Genomic DNA, 12,607 nt, shown 5'->3' on the forward strand with positions numbered 1-12,607 from the left:
CAGTACCCCTACCCAGCCCAGCTCAACCCTGTCCAGTCGCACAAGTCTGTCTGTGGGCGTGCGTGTGCTTTGGTGCGTGTGCGACTGATTTGAAAGTACAATGTTGAAAAGAATAAGCCTACATTTGGAGCCAAGATAACTGTCCCTGATGTATGAGGCCAACCCCCCCCTCCCCTCCCAACACACATGCACGCACGCTTGCGCGCACACACACACACACACACACACACACACACGCTAAAATGTACTCTCATTCCTTCTATTCTTTTTCTTCCCGTGCGTGTGTGTGTGTGTGTGTGTGCGTGTGAGAATGAAAGGTATGGCAGGAGTGTTGTGTTGGCTTGGCTGACCGTCTGCGGTTGTGCGGCGGTGAGAGGGAGTTTTTTGGGAGCGCAGAGCGGGCGTTGCTGCCGAAATCCCTGAGAAATGTTCGTTTTGGATCCGTGTCCGTGCTTACATACCGCCCTCCCGACTGTCTCTCGTTCTCCGTTTCATTTTTCCTTCTTAAGTTCTAACTCAAAAGTTATGAAACGGGGAGTCAAAATACATCACTTGAAAGCGCGGCGACTCCGAATGGGTGTGCAGGAGACAGCGCGCTGCCCTCCTCCCCGTGCGCCCTGCGCGGGGCCACTGAGGCCGCAGGGGTGGGGTTATCTTCAGGGGAGATAGCGGAGGGCAGGGAGTGTTTGGCTGGTTTTAAGACAGATGTTCACTTGACTGAGGCAGGTGTCTTTGTTTTATGAACGTATAACCGTTTGTTTGCCACCTTCTCCGTCGGCCTGAGACACGTTGAAGAGATGACTTGCTCTGACGCGCAGTTTAAAATCGTTTTCTCTGGAAACAAGTGAATTCCTCCCGATAACATGACATCATCCCTAATTGCTTCCAATTACTTCGTTTTAAGAATTTCCATACACAAATATTAGTTGAAACAAGACAGAACAAGACAGAGGGGGAAAAAAAGGTTTGTCTGGATCCTGGAGAAATGATAGAAACAAGTTGGGTTGTGCTTTGTAAACAAGTGAAATTATCTCACCTCGTAACCAGATGTTTTTCACATAGGACGGAACACTGGTTAGGATGGATATTTTTGCAGTGTAACTTTGGTCGGCATCGCATAGCGACTGACTAATCCCATTTTGATCCAATAAGTGTGCATGTGCGTGTGTGTGAGGGGAGAGAGAGTGGGGAGAGGAGAGAGAGAGAGAGGGGTGGGAGGGAGGGAGGGAGGAGGAGGGAGGGAGGGAGGATTGATCCGCGTCTGTTAAAATCTTGTTCTGGTTTTTCTTGGAGTGAGGTCTGTGCCTGCCGACGCGCCTCTCCTGTGCAGCCCCCCCTTCAAGAGGAGCTTTTAGTGGAAGCAAACCTTGGATTTTTTTTTTCCTGAAAGGGAGAAGGATCTGCACAACACAAGTGGAGTGGATAACAACGCACGGCTGGGTTTCTTCTTGCGTTTTCTCCCCATGGTGTCTGAATGAAACAGGGAGGCAGACGTAAGGTGAAGAGGAACGCTGCAGGCTGTGGACTGCCTCTCGATCTGTCACAGTGATTTTGGGGTAAACACGTTCCCAGAAGCGCCCGTTTTTAACTTTTTTGTATTTCTTCAGAAACTGGCGAGCTCGACTCTTCTCCCCTCTTGAGCAGCGGACTTCGTTTTTTCCCCCTTTTCTCGGAACGAGGAGAGACTTTCGTGTTTTTCCTCCCCTTCAGAGAAACTGCCTAAACTTTCTACGTGTAAAAAAATAAATAAAAAGATCAGATTGCATTTCCCCCCTTCAAACATTTCGGAGGTGATGTCATCGTGCTGTGTTTTGGCTGGTATTGTGTCGAGAGGGCGCAGGGAGGACTGCTGCTGCAGCCAGGCGGTAACCAGCGGCTGAGGCGAGAGGGGAAGTCCGGAAAATCAGGTGCAAAGTGCGGCTGTCATTTCCTCGCCGTGTCGCGGGTGGCTGAGTCCGCCACCCAGTCACAGCTGTTCCCATCCTCTCCAGCCACCCCTCCCTCCCTCGTCTTTCTTTCCACTTTACTATCCCCTCCCATTCTCATTCAGCACTCTCCATATACCTCTCTGAGCTGGACCGCCCCGGGACCTTATCACCCTCTGTGCCGGACAGTGTCGGTCGGTGTCACTTGAGCCACAGACCCTTTGAACCAGCGTGGGGGAGCAGACATGACAGAGGGCGCCTTGCACTACCCTGCGCCCGCAGAGCCCCCGTCTCCAGCTCGCCGTTTGCTCCATCAGCCAGCCCAGGTACCCCACATCCAACAGCTCCTGGCCCCGCTCTGCTGGGACTAAACCTGCGTGTCTGCGCCGGGACGAACTCTCCGCCACTTTCTTTTATCACCTCACCTACCGCAGAATTCCAGTTGGAGATCAGAAGATTGCTGTTGCTCTGAAACGTTACGCATTGGATTACGCAGGAGATTACGCGCGTACCGCAGCTGTCCACGGGGCCGAGCGTCCCTCTGCGGGTCAACAAGGTCGATTGGAGTTGGTTATCTGTGAGGCGTGAGCGCGCTTTCACCTGTTCCTCTCCTCGTCGGGGACGCGCGGCGTTTAAAGCCCCTATAACCTCCCCCCCCCCTTTGCTCCCCCGCCCATCTGTCTCCACCGGTCTGGACAGCTGTTAGAGGTTGCCCGGCGGTCACAGTGGCACGCTCACCCCGGCCTCACACCTCAGTTTGCCCGCGCCCGCACGTTTACCTACGCCGGGGGGACCTGGGCACACCGCCGCCGATGCCAACGGGAGTGTCTGACTGTGTGACTCTGCCCAACATCCAGCGGATTCGAACCACGCAGGGGAACTCTCCGGACTGTCGGACTGGCTCAGACCGAGCGAGGAGACTGTCTCTGGGCCAAGTTCCATAGTGGAGGGGGGAAGCAATGTGGCCCCTTCTTTCCACGCTGACCGTCTTGTAAGTCACTTTTATCACCTCATCACGCACTAATCTCATGCATCCACTCTGGTCCTATCTCTGTCATCAGTTGTGTAAACTTGTATCATGATAGCGATAGCGAGATGAAGATGATGGAGAGGAGGGTTGCAGTGTCTAACGATTACGTCACTCCCCATCAGTCCCCATAGAAAACATACCATTGAAAGCCCTGTTTTGATTGGCTGACAGTTCAAGGTCACTGGGTCAGAGTCAGGGCCATGTTACTCATAAAACCTGCCATAAACATCTCCATCACCATCTGCACTTACTTCAGGGATGACCAAGCTGGCCTGTAGAAGACCATTTTCCCATCGCCAAGAAAATGCCTCTTTTTTTTTTCCTATTGAAAATATTTCAGAAGTTGAGTCAAATAACACCAGCTTTATCTAGTGGGATAGGAAAATGATAAAGTGCCAAGAGCAAATCTAAGGGAGGAGGATACAGACTCGGGGGTTTGAGTTTGCCCATTCGAGGTGTGTCTTGTTAAAAGCCAAGGGATTTATTTTTCTTTCTTTGTGTCGGCTGTACTTCTCCCAGATGGCAGTCATCTCCAGATACTTCTCATTCCTCACACAACCTGGACAGGGTGTGTGCTGCTGCTGCTGGTGTCTGCCTGGCTTTCCCTCTCCGTCTGTCTCCCTCACAGTCTCTCCACTTACTCACCTAACTACCCACATCTGTCTTCCTGTCTTGCCCATACCCCTTTTTCCACAGATACTTGCTCCGATAAAAAGTATGAATTAATGACTGATGAATGATGGTGCCCCTGGCAGTATCTGAAGAGAGCGGCCTCACTGTTTAGTCTGCTGGTTTCGGTTTAGGTATACCAGAGTCAATCATCTCTCCATTCATTTCCCTCTTGCCGATCAGTTTTACCACAGACACTTTACTCCATCCACATGCTGTTTTACAAAATTGATCACAAGTTTTTTAGCCGGTGAAAAAAAAAAGCCAAGGGCCTTTTGCCACAGCAACCTGCTCCACTCCTAAAACCACAGCTCCGTGTCGAGGTCTTCCTCATCGCTTACCATTGCCCCAACATACGCCCTATTACTGCTGATACCACTCACACGCCCACTGGCCTAACCACTAGTCTGCACCGAGGCCGACTGCTGAACATCTGAAAGTCTTGCACTGTGCCGAAGCCCACTGCTCCAGTGTTGGCCTACCACGCTAACCACTGCTACACACAGCTGAAACCACTGCTCTGTGCTGAGTCCCACCAGGCCGACCGCTCTCACTCCATGCTGGTGCCCAGTCCTCAGTGCTGAGGCCTGCTAGTCTAACCGCAGCGTCCATATGGTAGATCTGCTGGGACGCAGGTTTATGATGTCAGGCCCTTGCTTGTTTTGGCAGCCGGCCAAGGTGCACCGGGCTTTCCCTCTCTCCATACCTCCTTTACTCTCCCCGACTTTTACCCTGCGATCTTTTATTCTCTCGTTTTCTCATCCCTCCCCCACCCCTGGCCGATCCTGTCCCCCTCTTTCCTCTCTTTTTCTCTCTGTGGCTGGCATAATATGGAGTGTCTGTGGTTTTTGTGGGAGCGGGGGAATCCAGTGCTGAGGCACTTTTCCTGCAGTGTCCTCGGCGGCAGTGCAGCCGTGGTGTTTTAACAGCTGAGAGTCCTCACAATGCACAGGCGCTCAGGTTTTTTTCGGCTGCGCAGGCAAAATGTGAGGGCCAACACTTTACTGCAATGCCCGGGATGTCTGCATCTATTAGAGGGACTCAGGGGCCAACACACTGGGAAAGAAACAGAGAAGGAGGGAGAAGAGAGAGGAAACAAGAGTATATGGTATTTGTGTGTGTGTGTGCGCGCATTCGTGTGTGTGTGTGTGTGTGTGAGTCAAGAGGCAGTGACATGTGTTACGATGTGCATGAGTTGAACTCTCTTCCTCTTCTTTCCTCATTATTTATCTTTTTGTCTACTTCTCAGGCCAGACCACACTCAGTGGTTACACTACTGTCTCTCATTCAGCCCTTTTTTCTCCTCCTGCCTTCGAGATGTAACCTTAGTCCTTTTTCTCCTCCGTCTCACATCTGTGCATCTGCCCCTTCTTTCAGATTTTATCTCCCATGTCTTTCATTCGCCGTCAGCCTTCTCTGGCTTCATCTCCCCTCTATTTATTCTACCATCCCCTTCTTCTGTCCTGCTTTCTCCCTATCCCTTTGTGTACCTCTCAGTCTACCTCTCTCGCTATCTCCCTCTCTCAGCAGCGCGTATGTCTTTGCTTTGGCCCAGCTGTCAGCTGCCTGCTCCTCCTGTACACACACACACACACACACACACACACACACACACACACACACACACACACACACACACACACACACACACACACACACACACACACACACACACACACACACACACACACACACACACGCCCTGCACACATCTGCACATCTGTGTGCATGCCCATGACAGTGTGGAGGAGTCATTCTGCTAACCCCAAACATAAAGGAAGATGGGAGGCAGGGAACGATAGGAGAAAGGTAGAGTGGACAGAGAGCGAGAGATAAAGTAGAGGAGAGAGGGAGGACAACGAGTCAGAGAAAGAGAGAGAGAAGAGGCATGCAGTGAGATAGCAAAAGATGAGGTGGGGAAAGACACAATGTGTAGAATTGCTTTTCAGCCCACACACTTGGTTCTGAACTTCATCCAGTCTTCAGCCACTAATTCAGAGCAGTTCAAGGACTGCCAGAGTAGAATTTGCACAACACAATCACTCCCTCACTAAAGCTGTAAATAACACTTGATATATCCAAGGTCAAGGTCTAAACTTCAATTAAGCAATGTGCTAAAGTAAGAAGAATTTTAATTGTTACTGTAACCAGCTGCTTCTACCATTAATGTGTCAAAGTGTTCAGATAGTTTGTAAGGAAAATAGAGAGAGAGAGTTCATGTACAATCCATGACAAATGGATTCCGTCTGCAACATCGCCATGACTACTCCTCACCGATTGTTTCCTCCATAAATTATCTTTCCGCACATTTTGGTAGCTCGTGTTCTCACTTATTCATAGCATCTATAAATGTAACCGCAGTCCAACGCGCTCCAAAGCCACATCACAGCACAGTGTACACCTGTAGTCCAGCCCAGCTGTCTACATACAGAGAGCAGCCAAATAAGCCAGCCGTTTCCCTCAGATGTCCAAACCAAAACATATTCTAGATGTCTCGGTATGTTTGCCATTTCGCCACAGTCCAATCGGGTCATTTGGAGGCCAGATTTTAGCGTTGCGAAAGTCACAAACGGGTCAGAAAATAGCTTTGGACAGAAGGCTGGTAGCGTTACTATAAACAGTGCTGTGGGTGTCGTCTGTCTGTTGATCCCTGGACATCTGCCGGTCTGTATGTCAAGTCGCTGTGCCAGCTGCACACCCAGCGGTGTGAGTAATCACCCAATAAGGAAAAGAGATGTTGAGCAGAGAGAAACGGCAGAGAAGAAAGAGATGGAAACGATGGTGTCAAGCCTAACTGGTCCAGCATTCAATGTTGCTTGCATATTTCTAAACTCATCTGTTTCTACTTTTTCCAGATGTATCCAGATGTTGCTGGTGATGTGCAATCCATTACAGGTTAGAGTCTACATGCATGACAAAGAGTGATTGTAAGATAAGTTGTATGTTGGTTGTACGTGGAGTTTTTTTAAGCCTGTTAACGAACCTCTGTATCTTCTGTGTGTATCTCTGGGTGTGTCTATGTGTGTGTGTGTGTGTGTGTGTGTGTGTGTGTGTGTGTGTGTGTGTGTGTGTGTTGTGATCAGGTACTTGGTGTGGATGGAGTCAACTTCAGCGTGCATGTGGAGAACCAGACTCAGGTGCGAGACACCATGAGCCGGCGACACCACCGGGTCTACCAGCTCTACAGCCGCACCAGCGGTAAACATGTCCAGGTGCTGGGGCGCAAAATCAGCGCCAGGGGAGAAGATGGAGACAAATATGGTAAGACACACAAACACACACACACACACAGTAGAACACAGGGAAACGCTTTGGCGAATGCGAGTGTATGCACACAGAGAAAGACGCTGACTTGCACACACACACACACCCTCACACAATCTAACGGCTGCAAGTACAAAGACTTAAAGGTTGACCAAGTGCATGCATGAGCGGATACAGAATGCAACTGTGCACACTCACAAAAGCACACACACATGCCTCCCCAGGCTTTGGCAGAGGGGCAGTGGAGCTTGTCTTGGGAGTACAAAGACCTCATCGACTGGCTGCTGACTCAATGATTCACTAGAGAGCAAAAGGAAGAGAGAAAGAAAAGGTGATAGTGAAAAAAAAAAGAAGTGTGAGTTAGAGGGAGAAGCCCAGCAGGTAGAGTGTCGGAGCGAGTGTTAGAAACTCATCTCCTTCATCGATCCATCCATTGATTTCTCATCCTCCCTGTTGTCTCCTCTGGTTTTAAAACAGCAGGCTTCCTCTCCCTCCCCTCCCTCCATCCTCTAACACTCCCTCTGTCCATCCCCCTCTCCCTCCCCCTCCTCTCCCCGCCTGTAATGATGTCTAACCCATTCTTAAACCACACACAGAATCAATGGGCAGTCGAAAGCCATACATACAAGCCGTACAGCTGGAGTTCATGTTTCTGTATGTGGCCCAGCACATGCCCCAGCTCATGTTGCACATCCCGTTCCATTCACAAACATGTCAGGTTTCTCTTCACACCACTTCAAGCCCGAGATGGGATCATAGATGCAAGGGCCCGTCAGATTTTTATACCACGCGAAAAAAACACAGAAAACCCACCTTAAACTGACTGATTGTGAAAAGGTTTTGCAGGGAAACCAAGAGCAAAAAGAAAAATAAAGAAAAGAAGGAGCACATGCATGAAGGTATAAACATGAAGCGAAGGAGCAGAAGGGAGACGAAAAGAGAGTTGGGGGAAGAGAGAGGAAGAGGGCAAGAGGGAGGGAGGTATTGATTTCTCTTGACCCCTTTGTTGACTAAGGTCATGTAGGAACCATTTTAGGGATTTATTTTTAAACAGGCACTAGCGCTGTCTGAAGATGTATAGTTGGCGGAGCAGTGTTGCCTGGAAGGATGAACATGTATGCACCTGCACACACACACGCACACACCGAGCTACACGCAAACACATGCACGCACCTTAAAACAATAGTATCGCAGGCGCTCCATTCTCCCGCTCCTCTTGGCTCACCGTGCTCCGTCTACTCCTGGCTGTTATCTTTTTTACGAGGTCCATTTGTGGTCAGCAGCCTCACATCCATGTGTGTGACCGGGCTTATCTGACAACCATCTGTCCAGCCAGAGACATTGACATCTGTTTGGGATTTATCGACACATTTAATAGCAACTATGAATCCGAAAACAGAGATTCGATGTGAATGCCTCATCAGGTTTAAAAGCCAAATCTGATTTAACGGTCGCTGGTAATCTGAGCAATTAGTGTCAAACACATTGATGTTGTAAATGTGTAAAAGTTTATACTTAGATGTGGAAATTAAACAATCTCTAAATTTGTATTATCCTAATCTTGTGGTACAGCCTTACACACACACACAGTACTGTATTTGTCTGTGTTGCCTTTGGCTCTAATGTCTGTCTGTCTCTCTGTCTGTCCCTTTACAAGCCCAGCTCGTAGTGGAGGCTGATACCTTTGGTAGCCAGGTGAGAATCCGGGGCAAAGAAACCAATTTCTACCTGTGCATGAACCGCCGCGGCAAGCTGGTAGGAAAGGTGAGACTTCTTTTTTCTTGAGACGTGTTTCCTCAAAAAGCAAATCGAATCCGACCAGTTTCCTGACCAGCCTCTCTTTCCTCTTTCTTCTCCCTATGTGTGTGTGGTTTCTCTGCGCTCTCAGAAGGCCAGTAATCGAAGCGAAGACTGCGTCTTTGTGGAAAAGGTTCTGGAAAACCACTACACAGCTCTGATGTCAGCGCGCTACACGGGCTGGTACGTGGGCTTCACTAAAAGAGGGCGTCCTCGCCGCGGCCCCCACACGCTCCCCAACCAGCAGGACGTGCACTTCATGAAGCGCTTCCCGCCCGGAGAGCAGCCCGACCTCACCACCCCCTTCCGCTTCACCACCATCAGCAAGCGGGGCAAGAGGGTGCGTGCTACTGGACCCCGCTAGTAGTGGCTAACGCTAGCACCCGCTGTCTTGTCGTCCACAGCCTTGACCTGAGCCTGCCAATGGCTAACCCAGTCATCACTTCTATCACACATGACTCAACACCTCCCTTTGTTGGGACAAACATTGACCAGAAACTTGATGAATCATTCACGGGGTTTAGCTTTACACCTACTAATTTGCCACTACAGCCCCTTAGTTATTGATCATTCTTCTCAGTTTTAGTTCCCTTACTGGACCAACTGGAGCACTACCAGTCCATGGCTGGACCTGGTCTGCTTCCATTCACTGGACAGAAATACTGACAGGAAACCTGAAGGGCAGCCAGACTCCCAGGCTCGACAAAGGCCTTTATTCCCCCCACCACAAAAACCTCAAGGCCTTCACATCTCCTGTTCTGGACCAGCTTGACACTGTCAAGTACGGGATTACAACTGGACCATACAGAGGCAACAAGGGTGGGAACGACTGACTGAACAAGAGAGTGGGTGCTTAGCCTTCGGATAAAGGGAAAGCAAGAAGGAGAAGACAGGAAAACGGCAGAGTGGACAAAGGGATAGAGTGGTCTGCGCAGCGGATCATATGGACCAATAATTGACTGTTGACATGTGACGCACTTATTTGTCTCACTGCTAAATTGGTGGGAACCAGTGAGACTGTTGGACGAGCGGAAGGATGAGTGACAAGAGGACTCGAGTGAGTGTCTTACTGAATAAATGCATGTTTGTAGAAGGAGGACGAGGAAACGTTTGTACGGTTGTGCATGTGCTTGTGTGTGTGTGAATGAGTGAGTGAGTGCACCAACAACCATGAGTGAAGCTGGATCACAAGGGACTCTGGAAAGGGACCACGCAGTCCCTGCATGAACCCGTGACAACTCACCGCAGGGACTGAAGCTTTAGGAACTGGAATGTATAAAAAAAACAAGCTGCACCAAATACAGCCAGCCAGTCACAGCGAACCAAACCAACAACCGACCAAAGACAACTGGAGACCTTCTTCACGACTCCTCCCCCACGTTCCCCCACCACCACCCCAAGGACACAATGCCCTCCGCTTATAGGTGCGGCGGGTGAAGAGCGAAGGGACGAGCATGGCGGGGAGGGTGCCTTCTCAATTAGCATCATTGCTATAGAAACAACCCAGGGGATGATGCTCCCGTGCGATATCTTGGATACAGAGTGCTGCTACCAGGACATTCAGTGGAACAAACCAAAGTCTCATGCATACACCCAGGAGAAAAAATATTAAAGGGAACAATTTATTGAAAGTTATATATATTATATATATAAAAAAAGAAGACAGAAACCCTAAATAAGCAATCTTAATATGATGGTTACTATAATTATTATGATAAAATTATTTCATTTATTTATTTCAGCTCTGTGTGCAGCAGTCTTTCTCGACTCAGTAAACCTTACAGAAACATTTCCTGTGTCTCCACGCCTCTTTAAATTGTTTCTTCTTCATACTGGTTTCTATCAACAAGACATGCAAGTTGCTTCAGATGTGTTCGGCTGGCTTTACTGGTTAATCTGACATTTTTCATATTTAGGAGTTTAGGTTTAAAAAATCTACTATAAAGTGAAGGTTTGATGCTTTTCTCCGTTTTAAATAATCAACAACTGATTTCCGTTGGGTTTGGGAATATTGGTTCAAGAAAAACAAGCATTCACAAGCTATTATGCCGAATGAGGGTTTAAAGATGGGCAATTTGATGATTGACCACGATCCAATCTAACCACCAGAGATTGTACCATACAATAGAGAATGTGAATCAGTGAGTCGGAGTGTATTGTGGCAATGTTCAGGATTTTTGCAGCAAAATCATACTTCATTATCCACTACAGAAAAGCTACTGTATCACAATATATATATCAACTATTTTTATATGAAACACCTACTGTGATAGATTTGATCCCTATTGTCCAATCCTAATATATATTTGTCTTTTTTTGGGGCATTTTTAAAGATAGATACTGATTAATTACATATATAAATACATATATATTTAAATTACTTGATTGCAGCCATAGCTGGCTTCGAACATGTTAGAAAACTATATCAAAGATTTGAAAATCTTCTCCAGGCAAGTACCACAGGACAAGAACTCTCTTTTTCCTAAGACGTATTAGTTGAGTCTGAAACTATTAAATTCTGCATTTCCCACAACAATTCATTGTCTGGGAAAAGTTCTCAGACTGGCAGATATGTAATAGAGACAAGGTGCAGACTCTGAAAGGCCACAGAAGAATGGATTCTCAAGTTTCCATATTTCTTGTTGGTTTGGCGTGAGGTAGTCACTGAAGTTCGACTCTGGTGTATTAAATTACATGACAAACACAAGTCTAAGGTGGACCGGCCTCGCTCAGGAACCCCGTGAAATTGCCTAGAAAAACTGTCGAGCCCCGACTGTTGTGCAAAAATCAACAGTCAGCTCCACATCTACCAAAGTTTAGGCCAAGAATATGCAGCACAAAGGGTCAGACCGAAAAAGAGGAAGGGAAACGTGCAGTAGTTAGATAGAGTTTCATGGCTGCTTCTCGTCTCATCTGTCCTGCTCTTATCCCCCCTCCATCCCTCCCCTTCCTTCCCTCTCCTAGCAGGAGGTCACTGAAGAGATGTCGCTGCCAAATGACCCAATCATGCCGGCAGACACAAACAGCTGACTCAGGGGGAGAAAAAGGGTTGTACCGGAGGATTCCCATTGCAAGGCAGCAGGAATCTGTGCCGGGGGGGAGTAGGGTGTATAAAGAGGACAGTGGGGTGGGAGGGAATCGAGGTGTGGATGTGGGATAAAGAAGACTGGTTTTAGGGGGTAGGGGAGGTGGTGGGGGTGAGTTGCTCATTTCTGGAACGTTGCTCCAGTTCCACCCCGGAATGATGGAAATATCCCGCATAGCCAAACCCAGAGTGGAAGGTGTATGGTAATCATGTCGGGGAAGGAATGCCAAATATGTGCGTGAGAACGGAGCTGTGACCTGAGAGCTGCAGGAATTATGGGCCAAAATCCCACAGACCCAGAGGAAGCACACACACCCATATCCAACACATACACACATCATATACTAATGGTGCTCCACCAAGCACAAATCCATCCCACATAACTTATTCCCAGAATTTAAAACATTCTACTATACTGAACTAAACCCAGAAATGTTGAAAACCAACCCCCATCAGCCGGCCAACTCCCCTCCTCCTCCTAGCAGAGAGACTACACACTGTACAAGAACCGGGCGGACGCACTGCACAGCTCAAACCCTGTAAATGCATCACATCGAGGATTTTAAACACACATTGGTCCTTCATGATTACGGTGTTTACAAGACTGAGTGTGTGTTCTACTGTAACAGGTTGTTTAGACTCCAAACACCGAGAGCCCAAGTCTCACAAACAGATTACACTGGAGGCGATAGCTGAATTTATACTCCCACCTAGTGGCCAAACTAAATACATGTACCAGGCTTTAGGAAAGTCTAAATTGTGAAATTTACACTGGAAAGTCTTTTCGACAGGTGCATAATGTCACTATTGGCAATTTGCTTTAATACATATAAGATG

The 12,607-nt window shown here is 48.3% G+C and overlaps 1 protein-coding gene across 1 annotated transcript; it reads left to right on the top strand.

The window, feature by feature from the left end:
* Positions 1-1,287: 1,287 nt before the first annotated feature.
* Positions 1,288-10,474, top strand: fgf18a (fibroblast growth factor 18a). The gene is made up of 5 exons (XM_035162219.2): positions 1,288-2,916; positions 6,480-6,519; positions 6,705-6,885; positions 8,546-8,652; positions 8,777-10,474. The coding sequence occupies exons 1-5, from the start codon at positions 2,885-2,887 to the stop codon at positions 9,047-9,049; spliced, it is 633 nt and encodes a 210-aa protein (XP_035018110.1). The 5' UTR covers positions 1,288-2,884; the 3' UTR covers positions 9,050-10,474.
* The last annotated feature ends 2,133 nt before the right edge of the window (positions 10,475-12,607 follow it).

Source organism: Hippoglossus stenolepis, chromosome 7, assembly GCF_022539355.2.
Source record: "Hippoglossus stenolepis isolate QCI-W04-F060 chromosome 7, HSTE1.2, whole genome shotgun sequence".
NCBI classification, from domain to species: domain Eukaryota; kingdom Metazoa; phylum Chordata; class Actinopteri; order Pleuronectiformes; family Pleuronectidae; genus Hippoglossus; species Hippoglossus stenolepis.

What these genes read in the sequence shown, in the direction of transcription:
- fgf18a (XM_035162219.2), top strand. Translation starts at nt 2,885, where the DNA reads ATGTGGCCCCTTCTTTCCACGCTGACCGTCTT. An exon ending in TGATGTGCAATCCATTACAG is followed by an intron (nt 6,520 to 6,704) that starts GTTAGAGTCTAC and finishes GTGTGTTGTGAT; the next exon opens with CAGGTACTTGGTGTGGATGG. An exon ending in AGAAGATGGAGACAAATATG is followed by an intron (nt 6,886 to 8,545) that starts GTAAGACACACA and finishes TCCCTTTACAAG; the next exon opens with CCCAGCTCGTAGTGGAGGCT.